This window comes from Myxine glutinosa, chromosome 2, assembly GCF_964187855.1.
Source record: "Myxine glutinosa chromosome 2, kmMyxGlut1.1, whole genome shotgun sequence".
Taxonomy (NCBI): Eukaryota; Metazoa; Chordata; class Myxini; order Myxiniformes; family Myxinidae; genus Myxine; species Myxine glutinosa.
Window position 1 is genome coordinate 258,226,363 of NC_136262.1, and position 26,913 is coordinate 258,253,275.

A 26,913-nucleotide genomic window follows, 5' to 3' on the forward strand; every position below is an offset into this window, starting at 1 on the left:
CCAACTTGACTAATGCTGTACAATGAAATGAGCTGCCTTTCAGAAATGATGCATTATAAGAAAGCTTAAATTTTTCATTTGCCACATTGCTGCAGTTTTTGCTTAACTTGGCAGAAGGTGCAATTCATGTGGAAACGTGACGTGTTACGATCACCAAAAAACTAAATAAAAACTGCTTTTGTGACGTACGCATTTGACTATAACAAAATGGCCATGTTGAACTGTCACCATGAACATCGCATTGTTCAAGTTCATTGTAAATGGTAGATTAAAGGTATGTTTCTCATTGCAAGTTATGCTAAAAACTCACGGATTGATTCAGGGTGTGTGCTGATGTGCGTGCCAGGATTGCTGCAGCTTCCTGTTGATGAAGCAAAAGTTCAGCCTCAAAAGTTTTAGAAAACCCGCATTGATTTGTGTCTTTGACGCAACCTCGCATTCAACATTGTATTCTTTATATATTGAAGCACCAGGCAGAGTACCTGTCCCAAGTGAAGAAAAGGCGAGCAACAGTACCCCCCTCCTTTCTCTCCCTCCCCTTCCTCCTCTCACCTCTCCCCTATCATCCCCTCTCTCTCTCTCTCTCTCTCTCTCTCTCTCTCTCTCCCCCACTCCCTTGTTCTTCCCCTCTCCAACCACCCCCATTTCTCTGTCCCTTCCCCACTCCCCTGTCTCCCCCACTCCCCTGTCTCCCCCACTCCCCTGTCCCTCACCTCTCTCCTCCCTCCCCCCCCCACTCCTCTGTCGCTTTCCCACGCCCCCCCCCCACTCCTCTGTCTCCTCCACTCCGCTATCTCCCTCACTCCCCTGTCTCCCCCACTCACCTGTCCCTCACCTTTCTCATCCCCCCTCCACCCACTCCTCTGTCCCTTTCCCACAACCCCCCCCCCAACTCCCCTGTCTCCTCCACTACCCTGTCTCCCCCACTCCCCTGTCTCCCCCACTCCCCTGTCTCCCCCACTCCCCTGTGTCCCCCACTCCCCTGTCTCTCCCCCACTCACCTGTCCCTCCCCCACTCACCTGTTCCTCACCTCTCTCCTCCCCCCCCCCCCACTCCTCTGTCCCTTTCCCACTCCCTCCCTCCACTCCCCTGTCTCCTCCACTCCCCCACTCCCCTGTTTCCCCCACTTCCGTCTCTCCCCCACTCCCCTCTCCCCTCCACATGTCCGTGTCTATCCTTTTTTAAACGGCTTTAATTTCCTTTTCATTTTGTTTGCTTTCACTACTGAGTTTATACGTTTATTTGATATCTGATGTACCATACGCATTGCAGGGTATCATTGTCGCCAAAACACTTCCTGAGCAAGGGTTATACTGGGTGGTTTGCCATTGCCTTCCCAGCGTAGTTCAGGCAGGAATTTGTAACTTGTTCAGGGTGCTGGCGATAGCTCGCCTACTCTTTGTGAAGGACACCATGGGGACGTCCAGCAGCTAATGTCACAAGACAGGACACCCAGTTTAACGTCCATCGGAGGGACGTCACACACCTTGATGATTTACCAGGTCTGTGAAACACCAGGATGATAGTTTATAGTTGGGTCGGGATTCAAACCCAGGCTCGACAGCTTCGAGGAGAGTGTGGGTACCTCAAGGTCATCCTGTCTGCCGAGGTCGTATCTTAACGCATTGTTAATAAGCAAACTGCGATGCTATGTTGTATGTATTACTATACGTTAAAATGTACAATAAAAGTAGAATCTGAATCCCAAAAAATTGTGACGGATGTCCCTGGACGGTATTAAATGAAATCAGACGTGCAATAATTACCTTTAATCTCGAGTAAGAAAATGAATTTTGGAGCCATGTGACCTCACGTCTTGCGGCGCCTATTATTTAATTTCAAAACTCTTTTTCCTAATTTTGTTCCGATTTCCCTCTACATTTCAACACAATTATTAAGGCTATGAGTTTCGACCATGAAATATGGAATAAGATTTCGAACATCAGCCTGCACAGGTTTGATAGAATTTGGATTTCATGGGTTTCTTTTCATACTCTTGGGTTTGTAAAAGTGTGTGTATGTACCTCGTGTAATACATGCAGGATATAATCAGTGCCAGTAGACGCCATTGTTATTTTACATACATGACAAGTGTGTTAGAAGGAAATGGAAAAATCAACACATTACAGCTTTTGAACTCCGGGTCAGCAAGGGGCAATGGTCGGAGCATCATGAAGCAGGTGGCAATGCCAAGTCGGCCAATCCAAAGGATTTAAAGTTTCTTTAAAAAAAATCAGATGCAGAAAGGGATTTCAAAACCCATCATGTCTGTCATCAAACTTTACATTGACAAACTTCACTACTGGTGTTGTTATTTTTTAAAAGTGGGATGAAGCAATTGGTTCACTGTGTCTGTCCGTCTATCATCGACGAGCAACTTAATTTCAATTTAATTATATATTTTGAAAAATGTAGAACAAGAATGGGAACGTTTATCGGAATGCAAAAAATGTAGAACAAGATTGGGAACGTTTATCGGAATGTAAAAAATGTAGAACAAGATTGGGAACGTCTATCGGAATGTAAAAAATGTAGAACAAGATTGGGAACGTTTATCGGAATGCAAAAAATGTAGAACAAGATTGGGAACGTTTATCGGAATGTAAAAAATGTAGAACAAGATTTGGGAACGTTTATCGGAATGTAAAAAAATGTAGAACAAGAATGGGAACATTTATGGGAACACAAAAAATGTAGAACAATAATGGGAACATTTATCGAAGCATAAAAAATGTAGAACAATAAATCGGAACATTTATCGGAACACAAAAAATGTAGAACAATAATGGGAACATTTATGGGAACACAAAAAATGTAGAACAATAATACGAACATTTATCGGAGAACAAAAAATGTAGAACAATAATCGGAACATTTATCGGAACATAAAAAATGTAGAACAATAATCGGAACATTTATCTGAACACAAAAAATGTAGAACAATAATTGGAACATTTATCGGAACACAAAAAATGTAGAACAATAATGGGAACATTTATTTGGAACACAACAAATGTAGAACAAGAATGGGAACATTTATCAGAACACAAAAATGTAGAACAAGAATGGGAACATTTATGGGAACACAAAAAATGTAGAACAATAATGGGAACATTTATCGAAGCATAAAAAATGTAGAACAATAAATCAGAACATTTATCGGAACACAAAAAATGTAGAACAATAATGGGAACATTTATGGGAACACAAAAAATGTAGAACAATAATGGGAACTTTATCGGAGCACAAAAATGTAGAACAATAATCGGAACATTCATCGGAACATAAAAAATGGAGAACAATAATCGGAACATTTATCTGAACACAAAAAATGTAGAACAATAATCGGAACATTTATCGGAACACAAAAAATGTAGAACAATAATCGGAACATTTATCGGAACACAAAAAATGTAGAACAAGAATCGGAACATTTATCGGAACACAACAAATGTAGAACAATAATCGTAACATTTATCGGAACACAAAAATGTAGAACAAGAATGGCAACATTTATTGGAACACAAAAAATGTAGAACAAGAATGGGAACATTTATCGGAACACAAAAAATGTAGACCAATAATGGGAACATTTATCGGAGCACAAAAAATGTAGAACAATAATCGGAACATTTATCGGAACACAAAAAATGTAGAACAAGAATCGGAACATTTATCGGAACACAAAAAATGTAGAACAATAATGGGAACATTTATCGGAGAACAAAAAATGTAGAACAATAATGGGAACATTTATCGGAGCACAACAAATGTAGAACAAGAATGGGAACATTTATTGGAACACAAAAAAGTAGAACAATAATCGTAACATTTATCGGAACACAACAAATGTAGAACAAGAATGGGAACATTTATTGGAACACAAAAAATGTAGAACAATAATTAATCGGAACATTTATCGGAACATAAAAAATGTACAACAATAATCGGAACATTTATCAGAACACAAAAAATATAGAACAAGAATGGGAACATTTATCGGAACACAAAAAATGTAGAACAATAATCGGAACATTTATTGGAACACAAAAAATGGATTACAATTAATCGGAACATTTATCGGAACAAAAAATGTAGAACAAGAATGGGAACATTTATCGGAACACAAAAAATGTAGAACAATAATCGGAACATTTATCGGAACACAAAAAATGTGGAACAAGAATGGGAACATGTATCGGAACACAAAAAATGTAGAACAATAATCGGAACATTTATTGGAACACAAAAAATGTATTACAATTAATCAGAACATTTATTCGGAACGCAAAAAATGTAGAACAAGAATGGGAACATTTATCGGAACACAAAAAATGTAGAACAAGAATCGGAACATTTATCGTAACACAAAAAATGTGGAACAAGAATGGGAACATGTATCGGAACACAAAAAATGTAGAACAATAATCGGAACATTTATCGGAACACAAAAAATGTAGAACAAGAATGGGAACATGTATCAGAACACAAAAAATGTGGAACAAGAATCGGAACATTTATCGGAAGACAAATAATGTAGAACAAGAATCGGAACATTTATCGGAAGACAAAAAATGTAGAACAAGAATCGGAACATTTATCGGAACACAAACCTGCAGTTCAACAGTAATATGGCTCCGAATGTGGCGAATTGTACAAAATGCCATCCCAATCTTGCATGTGCACATTGATCCGGTAATCTTCATCCTGATGAAGCAGCAATTACACGTACACAGGAGTATGGTGATGTTTTTACTCTGTCTGTGTATCTGTCTGGCAGTCAAACAAAATTGAAAATCATTCCGAACAGGACACTTACTAGTTTTAGGGATGTCATAAAGGACACAGACGACAGGCACGAATAACGTGTTGGATGAGGTGGTATAAGAGACGATGTATCAATGGCAGTAAACTTCCGGGAAAGGTTTTTTTTCTACACCTTTTGACACCTTTATGTTCACCTCCGCCAGCCACCAAAGGTGGATGGAGGTTATGTTTTCACCCTGTTTGTTTGTTTGTAAAGAGGATCTCTCAAAAAGTTGTGGACAGATTCAGAGGAAACTTGGTGGACATGTTGGGTGTGTGACAAGGACAAAACTATTAGATTTTGGTGAAGATCGAGATCCGTATCCATATCTGAGAATTTAAAAGTAATTCTTCACCATTGAGAAATATGGCAAAAATGATATATAACACGGTATCTCAAACATTTATGGACGCATTCAAGCAAAACTTGGTGGACAGGTTGGGTATGTGACACACAAGAATTGATTCAATTTTGGTGAAGATTCAAATCCGGATCCGGATCGGAGAATTCTTTTAAGTGATTCTTCACCATTGATAAATAGGGCAGGAAATGATATATAGCAGGATATCTCAAAAAGTTTTGGATGGTTTTGGACGAAACTTTGTGGACAGGTAAGGTGTGTGACAAGGACGAATTGATTCGATTTTGGTGAAGATCCAGATCCAGAGCCGATAATTTTAAGTGATTCGGCACCATTGAGTGATAAAGCTAAAACGATATATTGCACGATATCTCAAAAAGTTGTGGATGAGTTGGATCAGTGACAAGAACCAGCTGGTTCGATTTTCGTTGAGTTTTGGATGTAGATCTGGCCTATCAGTGGGACACACGATATAAACTCTTCAACCTGGTAGAGGTATGCACTCCACCAAGTTCCGTTATAGTTCATCCTGTGATTGCACTGTGATACAAAAATTTGACTTACCTCATTTACTGCAATTTTGTTTTAATAGTTTATTCTGTCTAATAGTGGATGTCCACCACCACTTCCTCCAGCGGCCTCGGATCTACTGCTGAATGCCCCACTCGTGGAAGCCTCAGCCTACCTGGAAGATAGACCATTGCACGTGCTGTACTGTGCTGCTGAGGAGCAATGCCTATCAAGCAGTGCTCGCCACATGAAATGGCCTTACGGGCAGCGTCGCCTCCTCCGCTTCTCCTCAGAGATACACAACCTGGGACTGGCAGACTTCAGGCCCAAAGCCAGTCGCCAAAATTGGGTTTGGCATGAATGCCACCAGTAAGTATCTGTAAAATACATCCATTTTTTCTGGTCTTACTTCATTCTGTGTTTTTCTAACCTTTGCTTTGTACCCTTGCATTTCATGGTGTGAGCAGCTTGTTGGTGATAGAACATTTTTCATTTCCCTCACTAGTGTGGGTTCGATTCCCATTATTGCTCAGTGGAATATTCGCATTCTGCAACCTGTCCTGAGTTGATCCTTAGCCACAGTAACATTAATGAGAGTCTTCATTGAGAGATGGGGCCAAAAACGATACATAGCACAATGTTTCAAAAAAAGTTGTGTGACACAACTTAGATGGATGAGTTGGGTAGGTGAGCAAGCAGATTCAATTTTGGTGTGCGACAAGGACGAATGGTCCGGATATAGATCCGGCCTATCAATGGGATACAAAACGGAAACTGTTCAGCCTGGCGGAGGTATGTGCTCTTCCGAGTGCCGTTCTAGTTGTTATTGTATTAGCCAGCTTGTGTTGTTGATGAAGACAAATATAACAAAACACTTTGGCCCACTCTCTGAGTGCTGTGTCACCCCAGCAAGAATTGTTAAGCCGGTCATACACTGAGGTCCATTCAAAAATGTTCATTCACATCCCAGATGATTAATTATTCACGATTGATTTGCCACAATCGCGTGACTTTAACCAATGAAACCAATTTGTGGTGTCTATAGATCATGAGCAGGATGCCGAGCTTTATGCATTGCACATCAGTAAGATTCTGAGAGAGAGAGAGAGAAAGAAAGAAAGAAAGAGAAAGAAAGAAAGAAAGAAAGAAAGAAAAAGAAAGAGAGAGTGACTTTTTATTATAAAAAAATACAAGCCAGTCGGTGAAGATATTATTCAACACAGGCACAATAATCAAAAACACAGAAAAAAAAAGAAAAAAGATAATGACAGGAAAGGAAAAGAATTCAAAACCGTACAATGAACTAGAAAAGAAAAACAACAACAGAAAAACCGACCACACACTGATTCAATCCAAACAAACCTACAAATATATCATTAATTCATTCTCTTGCACCATGCAGATCCCATCAAAACACCAAATGTTCATAAACTCATCAATACATTTCTTTCTTCCAGTAACACAAAATTCAAGTTTGAGTCTTGCAGATATCAAGGCATTAAAAAAGAACAAGACATCACATTGCCCAATCGGCTTTCCTTTCAGTTTTTCCTTCCTCGATAAATAAATTGCCATTTTCGCCGTGGCCACTAAAAACAAAAACAACATATGTACATGTTCTTTCATATCATTGAAACCAAAAATAAATGATCGCAGAGAAAAAGTGATCTTCATTTTTCCAGCCATGTAGTTCAGCCATTGAAATAAAGGCACAAGCCTTGCACAATCAACGTACACATGGAACACATCCTCTGTGTAAACACAGAACGGGCAACACGTAGATATGGGCGCGAAATGACTCACTAATTTATTAGACGGAATGATCCAGTATATCATTCGCCACTGGAGATCACCTGTCCTTTCTCTTACCAGCTTACTGTATATTGATTCCCATGCAGGCCCAGATGGGAGTCCTTCCGGCATTAGCCCTTTCCACCTGGCCACTCCATTTAATGGTGAGTTCCCAAGCAGAAATGCAGTACATAACCGATACAGGTCTTTACTACTGCATTTCTGAAAAATGTTTTGTCCCTCACTAATTGGGGGCAAGTCTCCGTGACTAGGCTGTACCAATAACCCAGGAAATTGCCAGTCATTGGATGTCAACAAAACTTCCTGGGTTCATCTTAGTCCAAGTTGGAAGCTTTTCTTTACTATTTCCTTTAGGACTCTTCCGATTATTCCGTTTGACCATATGCCAGTCATATCAGCTATCTCTTGCACCGACTTCCACCCCCAACCAGAATCATGGCGGAGGTCCAACACTTTGATTATGCCTGCTGTAATAAAGTGTTGATAAAAGTCTCGGCTTCTTGGAACTGCAGTAAAAAGCGGGTTGTAAAAAAGGGGTTCTTCCACAAACATGTTTGTAGCATAGGTTTCTTGCTGGTGACTGGTCGAAAGGCTTTGCCAGGTATTCAGAAGGCTCTGATAGAATGATGGTAGATGAGATGTGTCGACATGTTGGAGTTGGACTAAGAAAAGTTCAAGGCCGTATCCGAGCCCGCTTGCTTTTCGCAGCACATGATAGGCCAGAAGTCGGCTTGGTAGTCTTTCCTTGTACAGCAACTGCTGTATGGTACACAGCCGAAAAGCCATGATACGACTTTTTATGTCGATCAGTCCCTGGCCACCTTCAGATAAGGGGCTACATATGACATTTGGTAGTAACCAATGGTGACCACTCCAAAAAAAATCCACCAGTAGCCTCTGCACTGCCTTTAGTAGTGCCTCCGGCGGCTGAAGGCAGATAAACCTATGCCACAGGGAAGAAGCCACCAAATTATTAACCACTAGAACCCTGCCTCTGTAGGAAAGGTGGGGCAGAGCTCGTTTCCACAGTCCCAGTCTTTTTTTGACATGCTCAACAATCCCGTCCCAATTTTTGAGGACGTAATGTGGAGATCCCAGGAAAACCCCAAGGTATTTGACTCCTTCTTCCACCCATTTTAACTTTGTTGGTAGATGCAAAGGTGGTACCAGCACTCTTCCAGGTGGAATGTTCTTGAGACAGGGAATCCAGAAGGTCTTACTCTTGTCCCAGTTACAATTCAAAGAAGAAGCGAGGCAAAAAAGATTTAAACATTCAACAAGTGCTGGGATATCACTCTCCTTCTTAACAACCACACAGACATCATCTGCATAAGCCGATACAACTACTGAAGGACTCCCAGGGGATACAGTCATTCCTGAAATATTTTTCCTAAATAAAATTAGGAGTGATTCCATTACCAAGGAAAATAATAACCCAGAAACCGGGCATCCTTGTCTCACCCCTCTTTGAACCTGTACCGGAGAGCTGAGTTTGTTATTTATTTTAAATAAACTAAATATATTGTTGTACAACAAAGTCACATAGGCCCTAAAATTGACACCAAAGCCACATGCTTCTAGCACCCGATACAAAAAAACATGATCAACACTATCAAAAGCCCTTTCCAAATCAACGAATATTATCCCAAAATCTTTTTCCAAGCAATCACATTCCATTAAATCTCTGATCAAAAAAATATTATCATAAATAGATCTGTTTGGGATGCAGTAATTCTGATCATGGTGGACGAGGTCACCGATTACCGTCTTCAACCGACTGGCCAACACTTTTGACAATATTTTATAGTCCGTACATAATAACGAGACCGGCCGCCAATTCTTTATCTGTCGTAGATCTCCAGTCTTTGGAATCAGCGACACCACTGCTCTTCTGAAGCTTAGTGGGAGTTCTCCAAGCACCATGGATGATTCCAGGACATTCAATAATTCAGGGCCCAAAAAGCCAAGAAAAATTCTGCCGGTAGGCTGTCAATCCCAGGAGCTTTTCCGGAGTCCATTTCACTTAGGGCCTGCATTAGCTCAGGCAAAGTAATTGTTGAATCCAGGCCCAGGCACTGAGGCTCAGTTAGGGATGAAAGGTGAAAAGTTAAAAATTTCATGGTTTGCTCACAAACATTTTGTTTTGCATAAACTTTTGAAAAAAACTCTCTAATGCACAACCTTACATCTCCAGGGTTGGCAACCATGTTTCCCCTAAAGTCTTGTACAGAGAAAAGGGTTTTGGGTGACTTATTTACAAAATCCATTTGTAAGAAAGATTTACTCGGGGTGTCTAATACCTTTAAATTGTTTATTCTTAATCTGATTTACAGGCCTGCTGCTTTCTCCTGAATCAGCTCTCTCAGTTGAGCCTTCTTTTCAACCAATAACCTGTGGTCTCTTCTGATATTATCTTTAGCTAGTTTACACTCTAACCGTATAATATCAGCTTCTAAACACGCCATTGTTATTTTTATTTTTTTTACGTCAGTTTCATTTGAAACAAACTGCTGACAAAACACTCTAATCTGAGCTTTTGTGTTATCCCACCATAATGCTAAAGAGGAGAAAGAGGGCTTTCTTGAAAGTTGGATGACCCAAAAAGCACGGAAGGCGTCTTTAAACAAAGCATCTTCGAGAAGACTGGTATTGAATTTCCAGTATGCACTTTTGCGTAAGGGTTGAGGGAAAAAGAGGCCCATGGTAACTAAATGATGATCAGAAAACAAAGATGGAAAATGATTTGGAGAGATAACCGCATTCCTGAAATGCGAGTTTATGTACCAACGGTCAAGTCTAGCGAAGGTCATTCTCCCATTGGCACATCGTCCCCAAGTATACTCAGATTTGTTGGGGTAATGCAGTCTCCATGCATCTAGCACACCCACTGCCGAAAAATAATTTAACAAATCAGTACTACCTTCGGGATGAGGTTCTGCTGTATTTCGGTCTATACTGGGTTTAAAGGTGCAATTAAAGTCACCCCCCATGCAAATACAATTATTGAGATCTATCGACTGCATGTGTCGAATTAAAGATGAAAAGAAAGCTCTTCATTCCACACTCTCACTTGGTGCATAAACGTTGAATAGTGTAAACCGAAAATTATTAATGACCAGTTCCAATGAAATAAACCGGCCTTTAATCACCTCCTGGAAGAGGCATGACTCAGGTACTAGGCCTGGTCTGAGTAAAAAGGCTACACCAGCAGAAGAAAAAGACATGTTACTAAAAAAACATTGTCCCTTAAAGAGGCGACACCAGTCGTACTCCACATTTTGAATTATATGGGTTTCCTGGAGTAAGAGTACATCAATTTTCTTGCGCTCAAATAAACTTTTCACCTGAACCTGGCGGTTTTGGCTTGCACCTCCGCCGTTCATATTTAAGGTTCCAAAGGTGATTTTTTTTCATGGATTATCAAAAGGCGTGAGCGGTTGTTTTTTTTTTTTTTTTTTTTTTTTTTTTTTTTGTATGCAAGATCGAGGCTCGTGAAAGAGCGAAAATTAATCACACAGAAAGACAAACAGACACATAAAACAAATAACATCGGGAGCGGTAGACAAGATGGGGAGAGAGGGGGAAGGACACAAACACAACATTTGAGAGCAGGGACCGAGAGACATGGAGACATCGAGAGATCTGTGGGAGGGAGAGGGCTTTGGGGGGGAGGCATGTGAAGGGGGGAGGCATGTGAAGGGGGGGAGGCATGTGAAGGGGGGGGGGGGGTGGGAGAGGTATAAACATATGGACACTGCCAGGATTTCCAGGAAATAAGTTGGAATTTCAAACAAGGTGGATCTGGGGTGAATTAGTGGGGGTAGAAAAGATCAAGGTTATGGATGGGGGAAGATAAGAGATGGTGGTGAACAGCTGTTTTAAAGACCTGGAGGGAGGAGAGGGATTGAAGGGAGTGTGGGAGTTTGTTCCACAGGCGGGAGGAAAGAGGAATGAAAGAGTGAAGGTGAGCAGAGAGCCGAGATTTCGGCAGTTTAACCATCAGAGGGTTGCTGGCAGATCTTGTGCGACCTGTAGGAATATTTGGGGAACAGAGCACGGAGAGAGCTGGGGGAGCAAGGCCGGAGAGGAGTCGGTAGAAGACAGAAAGACCACCTACCTGCCTGCGGTGAGTGAGTGAAAGGCCCTCAGAGATAGCTTCATCGCGGGAGATTCCAATGATTTTGAAAGCTTTGGATTCAACAGCGTGAAGCCGAGCCAGGTGTGAGGCAGGAGCACCAGCCCATAGGGGAGAACAGTATTCCATTGAGCTGCGGATGAAAGCCTTGTATGTGGTGAGGAGCTCAGGTGTGCCGAGGAAGGACTTCGCACGACGGAGGTCCTGAATCTCGCTGTTGGGAAATCTCGCTCCCTGCTTTTGTAACAGCCTTTCTAAGCCGATGAAACAGCGACCTTGTTAAATGAAATTCATCCGGCCTCCTAATTATGTCCTTTGCAGCCTGGATGAATGAAATTAAATCAGGAAAATGATCTTTTACAATCACATTTCGCTGTCGGTCGGTGTCATTTAGAAAGGAAATAACGAGTTGAGGGGCTATGGATGACTGATACGATGAAGATTGAGACAACTCGGTCATCTCAACTTCATCATCTGATTCTGACAAATCAGAAACAGCTCCGCCCGGGTCACATATATCAGTCTGCACCGTCCCCATTTTGATTCCAGCCAAGTCCGAAGATTTGCTGGAATGTTCTATGGTAGAGTCATCTTCACTCTGGTACCCGGGACATTCAGCAGGAGCTGAAATCTCGGCTTCACCCTCCTGCAGGGAGATGTTCACTGGCTCAGTTGACTAACTAGTGTCATGATTTAGATCTTGCATTGGTAAAGAGGAGCTTGGGGCTGAAACATTCCCATTCCGCTGGGTCTCAGCAGGTAGTGAAGGTGGCGGCCCACTAATGAGCTCACCATCATTTTTAGTCTCGCCATCTACTTTTTCTCCCAAGTTTTCGGTGCTGCCCGATAATGTTTCAGAATTAATTAATTCAGGTTCCTTCTCCCTGGTGTCAGTACAGCTTGTGGACACCTGAGAAAGCCGTTTCAGGGCGTCTTCACCCACACTGTCTTTATCCAACACTACCTTTTTCAAAGTAATGTTGGAGTTACAAGCACCAGGTGCTCTTCGTTTTTTTGTCACCACAATGGGATCTTCTTCCATCTCCTCACTGCACGTAGCATCTGCCACAACAGGTGGGTTATCCGGGATTATTTCATTATTTACCGAATCAGCGGTGTTGTCGTTTTCACCAACACGAACAGGAGTATTATCCCTACCCCTCGTGTGCGAGGGAGCAGCGGTAGGAACCGTTCGTGTATTTCGGTTTACCTTGTTCCGTACGTTAGAGACCCGGGTGTTATCCCTTTTACAATCAGCGTCACTATGACCTGCTTCACCGCACCTAACACACGATACCTTCGGACAAAACCTTTTAACGTGGCCAAAAGCTCCACAATGAAAACATGTTAATGAGGCCGATGACGCATACATCTGGTACTCATGGTTGTTCACCTTTACCTTGAACGTGATGTTTAACCCCGTGTCATCGCCTCGATCCGGAAGCACCATATACACCTGCTGTCTGAAGCTCATCACGTGTTTCACACGTTCATCGTGAGACGGGAGCGGAATCATTGTGATTTTCGACACCACTGTTCCGTATCGGGACAAAACGGACATCAGCTGATCGCAGGTTATAAATGGGGGTACATTAGATATGACGACCCTCATCGACGGAGTGTCCATAGGCGACGCCAAGACAAAGACACCTGTCTCTGTGGTTAATCCCGCACTAACAACATCGTGAACGAATTTTTCGTCGGACACAAATACAAAAACTTTTTGATTCATTCTCGACGCTGCTCGTACATTCTCACAACCGATTATTTTCCCCACTGCCAAAACAATGTCCTTGGTGAAAGTTCCTTCGGGTGGAACACACACAAATGCATGCTTCCTTGCTAAGTTGTCGAACGCCTTTCACCGAGAGCGTGTATTCGCCATCCCAGCGAATTAACACCCCCCACTTGTCCGAACCAGACAAGTAGGTACCAAACCGAAATAAATCAAACTAAAATAAATAATAAACGTGCATTATAAGCACAAAAAGGCTTACAAAGCGCCGTTGAAGCCGGTAGGCCGCACCCAAAATGGGTCGGCTCTCAATCCTCTCTCGAAGACAAAGGAGTAGAAAGGATGAAAACAAAACGCCAAAGTGCACAGGATGGAAAAGGAGAAGGAGGGGAGGGCAGGAGAGGAGAAAATCGCACAAAGGACTCACCACAACACAGAGCAGTTGCTCACAGCCGCCATGACACCACACCCAAATCACAACAGCCAGCAGGGGGCGAGAGAGAGAGAGAGAGAGAGAGAGAGAGAGAGAGGAAGAGGAAGAGGAAGAGGAAGAGAAAGAGAAAGAGACACAGAGAAACAGAGACATAGAGAAAGAGACATAGAGGCACAGAGAAAGAGACACAGAGACACAGAGGCACAGAGAAAGAGACACAGACACAGAGGCACAGAGAAAGATAAAGAGACACAGAGACACAGAGAAAGAGAAAGAGACACAGAGACACAGAGGCACAGAGAAAGAGAAAGAGAAAGATACACAGAGGCACAGAGAAAGAGAAAGAGAAACAGAGACACAGAGGCACAGAGAAAGAGAAAGAGAAAGAGACACAGGCACAGAGGCACAGCAAAAGAAAAAGAGACACAGAGACACAGAGAAAGAGAAAGAGACACAGAGACACAGAGAGACAGAGAAAGAGACACAGAGACACAGTGGCACAGAGAGACAGAGAAAGAGACACAGAGACACAGAGGCACAGAGAGACAGAGAAAGAGAGAGAAGGAAATAGAGATGCTGTGAGTGCTCTGATAGGCCATATCAACCTGGATTTTTTTTGTCCCCAGTCGCACCGCGGAGCGAAAGGGGGACTATAGTTTTCCCCTCCGTCCGTGTGTGCGTGCGTGCGTGCATGCGTGCGTGCGTAAGCGAAGGACCGAATTCTAATTTGGTGTGTGGGTGCAACTAGGCATAAGGAAGAACACTATTGAAAATTGGGTCGCCACGTCAAAATCCAAGATGGCCGCCGCCATGTATGTCTGAACCTTGTGAGTGGAATATCTTGAAAAATAAGCGAAGTACCAACTTCTAATCTGGTGTGTGGGTGTATCTAGGCATAAGGACGAACGCTATTGAAAATTGGGTTGCCACGTCAAAATCCAAGATGGCCGCCACCATATATGTCTGAACCTTGTGAGCGAAATATCTCGAAAAATAAACGAACTACTAACTTCTAATCTGGTGTGCGGGTGTATCTATGCATAAGGGAGAAGGCTATTGAAAATTGGGTCGCCACGTCAAAATCCAAGATGGCCGCCTTGCGTCTTCCACTTTGTCAACTCACATCACTTCACCGACGGGGGACCTAGGCGTAACGCTTGTTATACTTGGGCTAAGGCTCGTAATCAAGCTGACACACACACACACACACACACACACACACACACACACACACACACACACACACACACACACACACATGCACACCTACACACCTACACCCACACACACACAAGGACATACTGACGAGACAAACGCTTAACACAGCTACTGAGCTTGGGGGAAGTGCCGTCACTGCCTTCGCTCTCTGGGATAATCTGGCTACCAGTGACTTCTTCATAATGGCCCCACTTTTCTCACCGTACTCAGCGGGGCATTTCCTGAAGAGGAATTTCTCCTCCCTATGGATACCAACCAATGGGGATCGTCCGTGCTCTATCCTTTTCAAGCAAGGAAGCAACACGTACCATTTTTAAAGTCTTTGGCATCACTTGAATCGGTCCAATCTGGATGGGGGGTTTTTTTTTAGGACCCACCATCTCCTTACTGGATGGCTGTTGGCTCCCTACGGGAGGTCATCCTTCCTTTGTCAGGTGTTGTTTTTGGTCCTGTAGGGTGTCACAGTCACCATCCTCCCCACTAGCAAGGCTTTGCACGTTACATATTACCAGTGGAAGTCCTAAAAGACTGACCTGACATTCAGCCTGATTGACCTGACTGATCTGATTGATTATCCTACTCTTCTAACTTAACATTGAGGTGCTTTTCAATACCACTGATGGGCAATGCCCATCCTGAAAAAATAAACCAAAAGATTGGGCAGCAAAAATAACTGCCACACCGTTAATTTTTTATCACTGAAATTAATTTAATTTGTCACTACGAATTAAATATAACATTACAATCACAGAAAAATAACACTATACCTGCGCGTTTCAACCCACAAAACTCGTGTGCTACATTCAAATTAATTTAATATTGCTTCCTCCAATATTAGGGGTTTTCAATCTAATTTTACTTCTGTTAAACCATGCAATCATGTCAATTCACCTGTTCTGCTGGCTTTGCCAGGAAGTAGAAGGGACAATGACATCTCTTCCAATTCTTGTAATAACAGCAATGATTTTGTGTTTTCATCTTGCTGTCCTCCATTCCACATCATATCTGTTTTTATGGCGTAGAGTGTAGAGCAATGTCGTCCAGAACAGCGTTTGTCTGTCCGTATGTCCCCACAAACATATACCAATCAGCGCTGAGGATCTGGTCATATACAGTCACGTGAAAAAGTAAGTACACCCCATGTAAAGTTTTGACTTTTTCAACATATTTCAACATTCAGCTATTTGATCTTCATTTAACAATATTGATAGATAAAGGTGATATAATATAACAAATATCATGAAACATTTACATTTTGTAGTCCATTGTATAATTTAAATAAACATAAATGCAAATTTCGCATGTGGAAAAAGTAAGTACACCCCTACATTTATCACTACTTCAAATACCTAAAATAAGAATCAGGTGCACCAGCTCAGGTGCAAATGATTAGAACATCATTAGAGAGGATCTTGGAGGAACCTGTCTTATTTAAACCTCAGACATTTAGTTTGGTTTGCTCTTTGTTGTTGAAGTGTGCGGTGTCACCATGCCTAGATCAAAAGAGCTCTCTGAGGCCTTCAGAATGAAGGTTATAGATGCCTACGAGTCTGGGAAGGGATTTAAAAAGATCTCCAAACAATTTGAAATCAATCATGCGACTGTCCGGAAGATCAACTACAAGTGGTGAAGATTCCAAACAACTGCCAACTTGTTCAGGCCAGGCCGCCCCAGCAAGTTCAGCCCGAGAGCAGACCGCAAGATGCTGAAAGAAGTCTCAAAGATCCCCCAGAATGTCATCACGGGACCTACAGGTAGCTCTTGCCACTGTTGATGTCAAAGTGCACGAGTCTACCATTAGAAAGAGGCTGCACAAATTTGATCTACATGGGAGGTGTGCCAGGAGGAAACCTTTGCTGTCCAGAAAGAATATCAGGGCAAGACTAAAGCTTGCCAATGAACACCTAGGCAAAGACCAGCACTTCTGGAACAATGTGCTCTGGACAGATGAGGCAAAGGTAGAGCTATTTGGCCACAGTACCAGAAGACATGTTTGGCGAAAACCAAAGACAGCATTTGAGCACAAGAACCTGATACCAACTGTAAAGCATGGTGGTGGAAATATTATGGTTTGGGGCATCTTTGCTGCATCAGGGCCTGGGCAGCTCACCATCATATAATCCACTATGAATTCTTCATTGTACCAGAGGGTGCTTGAGGGTAATGTGAGGCCATCTGTCGGAAAGTTGAAGCTCAACCGAAGGTGGACCTTGCAACATGACAATGACCGTAAACATACCAGTAAATACACCAAGGAATGGCGGAAAAGAAAGAAATGGAGGGTTCTGAAATGGCCAAGTCAAAGCCCGGATCTAAATCCCATCGAGATGTTGTGGGGGGGGGGATTTGAAACCAGCTGTGCATGCAAGAAACCCCTCAAACATCGCACAGCTGAAAGAATGCTGCATGGAGGAGTGGGCAAAAATTTCTCTCAGTCGATGTCAGAGACTGGTAGACAGTTATAAGAAACGCCTACTTGAGGTTTTTCCTGCCAAAGGGGGCAATACCACCTATTAGAGCTACGGGTGTACTTACTTTTTCCACATGCGAAATTTGCATTTATGTTTATTTAAATTTTACAATGGACTACAAAATGTAAATGTTTGATGATATTTGTTGTATTATATCACCTTTATCTATCAATATTGTTGAAATGAAGATCAAATAGCTGTATTTTGAAATATGTTGAAAAGGTCAAAACTTTACATGGGGTGTACTTACTTTTTCACGTGACTGTAACAGGGCGACAGTGTTTAGTAACCGTTACAGTTGCATATTTTACTAAAAGGAAATATAATAACTTTCTGTGGAGCGTTTTGGGGCCCCAGCAGGTGTGGTAAGGTAGGTAGGAGTTTTCAGAAATTCCTCAATAAAATTATGATTTTGAAATGCGATCGACGGACCTTGCTGCGAAATCCGGAAGTGAACAGATGACGACTGTTTGCTGGTTTGATAATATCTGGATACAATCTTGATTTAACATGATATTTTGATGTATTAATACCATGGTATTAATTTGTGATTGGAATGATGAATGATGCTGTTTCGAATGAAAATATACCTGCTGTCAATGCCTGACATTTGATTGAAGGTGGCACAGGGATGTGGAATTTATTGGTTCACTGTTTGCCATTCACCGTTTTTTTGCCCAAGTCATTCACGAACCGGCTGTCCATGGCCGAAGTAAAAAATTTTAAATACTTACATTATTTGCTGACTGCTAACTGTTATGCCCACCCAGGTCATACTATTCTCCTAAACTAAAGTATCAAACAAGCCCGGCTAGGCCGCTGTTAGACTATTGGTCTTATTTCTATATCACGTTCCTGTGCAGTGCTAGATGCCATCGAGGGCACCATTAACCATGCTATTTTACTGCATCCTTCAGCTCGGATCATTGTATTTGGTGACTTCAACGTTCACCACAAGGAATGGCTGATATATTCTCGTAATACCGATCCTCCTGGCATTTAATTTTTTTTTCTGTTTCTCAAAATCTCACCCAAGTTATAGTATCTCCTACTCAAATACCTGATTGTGATTCTGATGGAAGATATTTACTTGATTTCTTCTCTTCATGTGTTCCAACACGGATGTGTTGCCGCGGTTCTGCCTCCAATTGGTAACTTGGATCACTCAACAGTTTTAGTACATATCTCATATTCTTCATCCACAACTACATTCCATCATTTTCACCATACTATTTTTTTCAGTTTGGGAAGGCTAATTGGGACCGATTTCATTCTTTTCTGGCTGATGTGCCATGGGCATCTGAGTCTGGAATTGCTTGTGTGGTAGCAATCGCTCATCGTAACCATTCTTTCAAGCATTACCATTTGCTGGGGACCTTTGATTTAAACCACCTATTTCGTGAAGATAGTAATCGTTGTAAGAGATTTTGAAGGATGCCAAGCAGCAATATGCAGACTCTGTTGTGCGTGCTATTATGACTCCGCGGCTTGGCCTCAGAGTCTAGAGACTTTTGATGAAGTGCCAATAGTGTTCTCAACCGCAACAAGTCCTCTATACCTCCTCTCTTTCAGATCCTGAGGTTCTTACCTTGCCTTGCATAGCGCCGATCCTTTTGCAGAACAATTTGCCTCTAATTCCTCATTAACGCTGATGGACATTCCCTTCCTGTTTTTCCATCTTGCACACATAAGGTTACTTATGTTACTCCTAAGAATGTTGCCAGAATTATTCGTTCTTTTAATGCCTCAAAAGCTTCTGGTCCTGATGGGATTCCTGTACATGAAATGCAAAGGTGTTGGTTGCTCTGAACTGGCACCGATTCTTGCCAAATTGTATAATATGTGTTTGACCGATTAAGTGTTTTCCTCATCATCGCTTCCCTTGTTTCTGCTTTTAAGGGAGTCGGTGAGTGTTCTCTGGCTATTAATTACCATCCCATTAGTCTTTTTCCTGTGATTTTTAAGATCTTTGAATGCCTTATGATGAGAGGCTTCTTAGTGACCTTGAGGACAACGAACTTCTTACTGACTGTCAGTATGGCTTTTGCCATTCCAGGTCGACTGGTGACTTATGGCGCTTTTCCACCGCGGTACCATACCATACCGTACTGGAACCAAAATCCGTTTTTTGTTACTTCAGATAACTAGCGAAAGAGAGGTGTGATGTGATGGGGGTGAGTTGCTTGAAGGATGAAGTGGGACAAATCGTTGTCGACCCAGATGGAATTAAAGGAAGATGGAAAAGATATATGGAAATGCTGTTGAATACAGAGAATGAATGGGATGGCAACATAGAGAGTAACCCAGTTTTAGGACCGGCAGAGAAGATAACTGAGAAGGAAGTTGAGGAAGCGATAAAAGCAATGAAGGGTAGAAAAGCGGGAGGGCCGACGGGAGTTGTGGGAGATATGTTGAAGGCAGCAGGAAGTTGGGGTGTGAAGAGAATGACAGAGATCTGTAATCTGGTGGTGAAAGAAGGCCGCATTCCAGTGGATTGGGAACTGAGTACCCTCGTCCCTCTATACAAGGGGAAAGGTGACCCGCTGGAGTGTGGCTCGTACCGAGCGATAAAGTTATTGGAGCATGGAATGAAGGTATTGGAAAGGGTGTTGGAGAGGAGGATAATGAAGAAAGTGAAGATCGACGAAATGCAGTTTGGATTCATGCCAGGAAGAGGAACGACAGACGCGCTTTTCATTGTGAGGCAGTTGCAGGAGAAGTACATGGAGAAGAGGAAGAAGTTGTTTCTTGGGTTTGTTGATCTGAAGAAAGCATTCGATAGGGTTCCACGCAAAGTATTGACATGGGCATTGAGGAAGTTAGGAGTGGAGGAATGGTTGATCAGAGTAGTGATGGCAATGTACAAAAGAGCGCGCACAGCTGTAAGGACGAAGGACGGGAACAGTGGTGAGTTTGAGGTGAAGGTGGGAGTGCATCAGGGATCGGTACTAAGTCCACTACTATTTGTAGCTGTGATGGAGGTGCTGGCTCAGAACGTAAAGGAGGGTTTACCGTGGGAGTTGTTGTATGCAGATGATCTGGTGTTGATTGCGGAAAGTATGGATGGACTGAAGGAAAAGATGAACATGTGGAAGGAATGTATGGAGACAAAAGGTCTGAAGGTGAATATCGGAAAGACGAAGGTGATGGCAAGTGGTAAAGCATGTGGTGAGGTGGAAAGAACTGGGAAGTGGCCCTGTGCTGTGTGTAGGAATGGTGTCGGAGTGAACTCCATTCAATGTACAATGTGCGCTGAGTGGGTTCATCAAAAATGTAGTGGTCTGAGAGGGTCATTAACCAGTGTGGCAGCTACATTCAAATGTAAGGTGTGCACAGAGGGAGCTGCAGATGGAGGAAATGTTGAGTTGGATCTTGGAGACGGCGTGAAGCTGGAAGGTGTGAAAACATTTTGCTACCTCGGAGACATGCTGAATGGAGACGGTGGATCAGACTCGGCAACGGTTGCTCGAGTGAGATGTGCATGGAAGAAGTTTCGGGAACTGAGTGGCGTGCTGATGATGAGGGGAGTGTCGTTGAAGCTGAAGGGAAAGGTGTATGCTGCTTGTGTGAGAAGTGTTATGATTTATGGGAGCGAGACATGGGTAATGAACGTAGAGCAGCAACGAAGGCTGGAAAGGGTGGAAATGCGAATGGTTCGGTGGATGTGTGGAGTATCGTTGAGAGAGAGGAAGACAAATGATGAATTGCGAAAGATGATGGGAATAGAGCCTGTGATTGATGCTGTGAAGAGGAACAGCTTGAGATGGTTTGGTCACGTGTTGAGGAAGGATGAAAGTGACTGGTTGAGAAGAGTGATGGAAATGAATGTGGAAGGAAGTATTGGACGGGGAAGACCGAGAAAGACTTGGCTAAAGATGGTGGAAGAAGAAATGCGGGCAAGGGGGTTAACAAGGAGAGATGCAGAAAATAGGGCAAAATGGAGAAGATTGTCATGGGGACCGCAAGGCTAACCCCCGCTCTAGCAGGGAAAATGGCCTTTAAAATGCATGTTGTTGTTGTTGTTGTTGTTACTTCAGATAACTCCGGCCATTTTCACGGTTCTGTTGTTCGATGAAAAAACGACACAGGGATTACCATACCGTACCGAACCGTACTGTATAGTGCCGTACCGTACCGTTCTGTGCAATGGAAAAGCGCCATTACTCTCCCTAATTACTGATCATTTTAACAGGGCCTTATATTTTACGAGTGATGCCTGTTTAGTTTATTTGGATATTTCAAAGGCTTTTGATAAGGTGTGGCACAAGGGCCTTCAGTCACATGGTGTGTTATGTGGAATGTTGTCCATAATGTCTGCTTTACTTTCTCGCTGAAAGTTGAAGGTGGTGCTCGACGGTCAATCATCCCATCATCGTTTTGTAAAGTTTGGTGTTCCTCAAGGTTCTGTTCTTGGTCCTACTCTTTTTCTGGTATATATCAATGACTTGTCTGACAACATTTCATCCCAGCTCGCCAGCTATGCCAATGATTTCACACTCCAAATTCAAGTAACGCTTCTCGTAGTGAAGTTTGTGCCTCACAAAACACTGATTTAGAGAACGTGTTGAAGTGGGGTCACGATTGGCTCGTAACATTCAATATCAAGAAGACTAAATTGCTGTCCCTGTGTTGTTCTAGAGACAGGTCTTTTCCTCCAGTGCACATGGGTCCTTTGATCTTGCCAGAAGCATCAGACCTTTGCCCAATTGGGCTTGAGATCTCCCCTAATCTCCGATGGGAGAAGTATATATACATATGAGGGGCAGTCAATAAGTAACCTTAAAATATTTTCACAACTTGTTTATTGCATGTACGTGTGTAACAACTGTTATTTTTCAACATAATCTACATTGCGTTTGATGCATTTTTTCCACCGCTTTACTAAGGTCTGGATTCCTCGAGAAAGAAAATATTTTGGCTGCTTCTGTAGACATTCGTGCAAGGCCTCTTGGACATATTCGTCCTCGGGTGGACCTCGGGTGCACACATTACATTACGATAGAAGAGGACCCTAACCCTCATGATCTGAAAGAGGTGGAGCTCGGGTGTATTAACGGTGGTAGAAAAGATCAAGGTTTTGGAATGGGGAAGATAAGAGAGATAAGAAGATAAGAGATAAGAGATAAGAGATAAGAGATAAGGAACAGCTGTTTTGAAGACCTGGAGGGAGGAGAGGGATTGAAGAGAGTGTGGGAGTTTGTTCCAGAGGTGGGGAAAAAGAGGAATGAAAGAGTGAAGGTGAGCAGAGTGTCTTGATTTTGGTAGTTTCACCAGAAGAGGGTTGCTGGTAGATCTTGTGCGTCCTGAAGGAATATTTGGGGGACAGAGCACAGACAGAGCTGGGGGAGCAAGCCCGGAGAGGAGTGGGTAGAAGACAGAAAGACCACCAACCTTCCTGCGGCGAGAGAGAGAAAGGCCCTCAGAAGCCGCTTCATCGTGGGCGATTCCAATGATTCTGAAAGCCTTCGTTTCTATAGCGTGAAGCCGAGCTAAGTGTGAGGCAGCAGCACCAGCCCAGAGGGGAGAGCAGTACTCCCTCAAGCTGCGGATGAACTCCATCAAGCTGTACTGGGGAGGTTTTCCACTAGATGCTGGAACATTGCTGTGGGGATTTGCTTCCAGTTAGCCACAAGAGCATTAGTTAGGTCGGGCACTGATGTTGGGCGATTAGACCTGGCTCGCAGTCGGCGTTCCAATTCATCCCATCGGTGTTAGATGGGGTTGAGGTCAGGGCTCTGTGCAGGCCAGTCAAGTTCTTCGATACTGATCCTGACAAACCATTTCTGAATGGACCTCACTTTGTGCACGGGAGCATTGTCGTGCTGAAACAGGAAAGGGCCTTCCCCAAACTGTTGCCACAATGTTGGAAGCACACAATCGTCTAGAATGTCATTGTATGCTGTAGCGTTAAGATTTCCCTTCACTGGAACTAAGGGGCCGAGCCCGAACCATGAAAAACAGCCCCAGACCATTATTATTCCTCCACCAAACTTTACAGTTGGCACTATGCATTCCGGAAGGTAGCGTTCTCCTGGCATCCGCCAAACCCAATTTCATCCGTCGGACTGCCAGATGGTGGAGCTTGATTCATCACTCCAGAGAACGCGTTTCCACTGTTCCAGAATGCAATGGCGACGAGCTTTACATCACTCCAGCCGAAGCTTGGCATTGCACATGGTGATCTTAGGCTTGTGTGCAGCTGCTCGGCCATGGAAACCCATTTTATGAAGCTCCCGATGAACAGTTGTTGTGCTGACGTTGCTTCCAGAGGCAATTTGGAACTCGGTAGTGAGTGTTGCAACTGAGGACAGACGATTTGTACGCGCTATGCAATTCAGCACTCGACAGTCCCGTTCTGTGAGCTTTTGTGGCCTACCACTTCGCGGCTGAGCTTTTGTTGCTCCTAGACGTTTCCACTTCACAATAACAGCACTTACAGTTGATCGGGGCAGCTCTAGCAGGGCAGAAATTTGATGAACTGACTTGTTGTAAAGGTGGCATCCTATGACGGTGCCACCTTGAAAGTAACTGAGCTCTTCAGTATGGTCCATTCTACTGCCAATGCTTGTCTATGGAGATTGCATGAATGTGTGCTTGATTATATATACCTGTCAGCAATGGGTGTGGCTGAAACAGCTGAATCCACTAATTAGAAGGGGTGTCCGCATACATGCGTCATGTAGTGTGTATATCATGGTCATGAGGTCATGTAGTGTGTATGTATATATATATATATATATATATATATATATATATATATATATATATATATATATATATATATATATATATATATATATATATATATATATATATATATATATATACAGGGTGATTGAAAAGTAACCCCCTATTTTAAAATACTTATAATTTATTTCTTAACTATAATTTTTACAAGAAATGGATATAAGAAGAAAGCGTATAGCATGAAGGTTTATTTAAAATTCGATATGGGCACCAGAATTCGCCAGCAGCTTCTCAAGCCGCACAGGAACCGCGTCAACTGATTTCACCAGGAACTCTTTTGGGATGGAAGACATAACTTCTCGTATTCGCCCTTCAAGTTCTTCCAAAGTCGTTGGTTTGGTACAGTAGACTTGCTCTTTTACCCAACCCCAAAGAAAAAAGTCACATGGTGTTAAGTCAGGGCTCCTGGCTGGCCACTCATACGGACCACGACGACCCATCCATCTCCCAGGAAGTGGGCATTCAGCCATTCACGAACAACAATAGCAAAATGTGGAGGAGCGCCATCTTGCATGAAAATCAAATCTTCAACATTCTCCGAAGCACTGATAATTGGCCAGATTTCGTCTTGCAGCATGGTGAGGTACCTTTTGGCATTCATGGTATCGCGAAGAATGAAGGGACCTACAATCCTTTCCGAAGTCATTCCACACCACACCGTTACCTTGGGCCGATATTGCGTTTTTTCAGAAATAACACGAGGATCTTCTCCTGCCCAGTAATAGCAGTTGTGACGGTTCACAAACCCACCGATGTGAAATACCGCTTCATCAGACCAGAGGATATTTTAAAAGAGATCAGACCAATCTTCATACCAAGCCAGCATCGCCTCGCCAAACTCCATGCGAATGTCGCAGTCCAGCAGAGAGTGCTTGACAGTAGTGCGGCTTCCAAGCATGCCATTTAAGCTCCTTTTTGAGCACAGTTCGTACTGTGTGAAAGGAGAGCCCACTTTCCTTTGCTGCTTGTCGAATTGACTTTCTTGGGCTATGTGTAAACATTTCTTGAACTGCTTGCACTGTCTCCGGGTCATTGGACTTGGAAGGGCGACCGCTTCTTCGAGTATCAGATACAGATCCTGTAGCCATGAGTTTTGCATGACAATTCTTGATCGTCTTTGCCTCAACTTGAGCATGTGCTCCTTTAATGGTCCTCCACCATCTTTGCACTTGAACAACGGATTTCCAAACTTCGTAACGTGCCGCTAGCTGGGCACGCTCCTGCAGGGTAAGACGTCCAGCCATATTTGTAGGGCTTCCGAATTTCAAACAAAAAATAATCTGAAAAAAAACCAACACAGATTAAATTCTCATACATTAAGGAACAAACACTAAAAAGTTGAGAAACATATTACAATAAATAAATTATTTCTAAATATTTTAAAATAGGGCGTTACTTTTCAATCACCCTGTATATATATATATATATATATATATATATATATATATATATATATATATATATATATATATATATATATATATATATATATATATATTGTTACAGACGTGGCTTGGATGTTATTTACCGAGCGGTTTTATGGTATGACCACGTCTGCACAAGTTACCCGATTATACTCGAACGTCGACTAATCGCGCTACGCTAGGTCAATAAAGGCAATAAAGGAAAAGGACACACGGCTGGGTTTCAAATGACACGACACCCAGGGTTCAGTTCTCAAGACCTCCGGAGGAGATTATATTCGTTCGGAAGGTCAGATTACAGGGACGAGAGGTACAACATAGAAAGACAAGCACTTAGACACAATCTTATATTATTCCCAACAGACGACAGATAAACGGGACAAAGCTGACTCACACGGGGATTGATGGCTAGGAAAGGCAGGATCGATGGCTCAAGGTGCACTCTTGGCTCAAGGACAGGATCGACCCGGTCCGGTCCAGAGATGCGGAAGGTTGCACAGCGCTCGAGGTGGCGTCTTTTCGTCTCAGGCTGGGGGCGCATCTCACGTCACATCCGGCGCGGGGCCGCGTATATCCGGCGGGGAGTGACACGCCCTCGGCTCGTTAGCTCCGCCTCGTGGAATCGGCACGTTGCTTCTCATTGGGTGCGTGCGGGGGGGTTACCGGCTCCGCCCTTGACGAGGAGCTGACAAGGAGCCCCTTTGTGGTAACCCCGTGGAGCGCATGGTCTGGAGCGCGTTGTCTGGAGCGCATTGTCGATGGCGGCTAACCGAGCCGGTGGGAGGACGCACACTCCCCCCCCCCGCGCAGCGCCGTGCCCCTCTGTTGTTGTAGACGGGGAAGAAGATGGGAGGAGGTATGGGAAAGGTCCTAAACTCACTACTGGTGCCATATAATCACATTCTGGTGCAACGAAGAGTCATAATTAATGGAAACGAGGCCTTAACTGACATAGACTAAGAATAACTAGCAAGATGTCCGAAAGTTGTCTACGTGTGGTGCGGTGGACCTGGGCACGACATTTAATGGGGGAATAAGGGGAAGGTCGGCTCTACTGATTGTTGTTTACAGACAATGGGACTAGGGAATGGGGGATTGGGGATAGTTGGGGAGTATTGGGGAAATAGGGGAATATTTACAAGCGGATATGGAGGCCAAATTCCATATTCGCAACATTGCACCCTTCTCTACCCTCGGGGCGTCCCGACCCGATAAATTTTTACCTACTTTAGTGTGGCACGCAATGTAGTTCCCTCTAC

At 43.2% G+C, this 26,913-nt stretch overlaps 1 protein-coding gene across 4 annotated transcripts in view; it reads left to right on the forward strand.

Moving 5' to 3' along the window:
* The window catches only part of LOXL3 (lysyl oxidase like 3), a 398,335-nt gene that overhangs the window by 222,699 nt on the left and 148,723 nt on the right, over positions 1-26,913 (forward strand). For all 4 annotated transcript variants that reach the window (XM_078772481.1, XM_078772482.1, XM_078772483.1 and 1 more), the window contains one exon: positions 5,805-6,048. In XM_078772481.1, the coding sequence (XP_078628607.1) occupies positions 5,805-6,048 (244 nt within the window). The remainder of the gene's footprint in view (positions 1-5,804; positions 6,049-26,913) is intronic.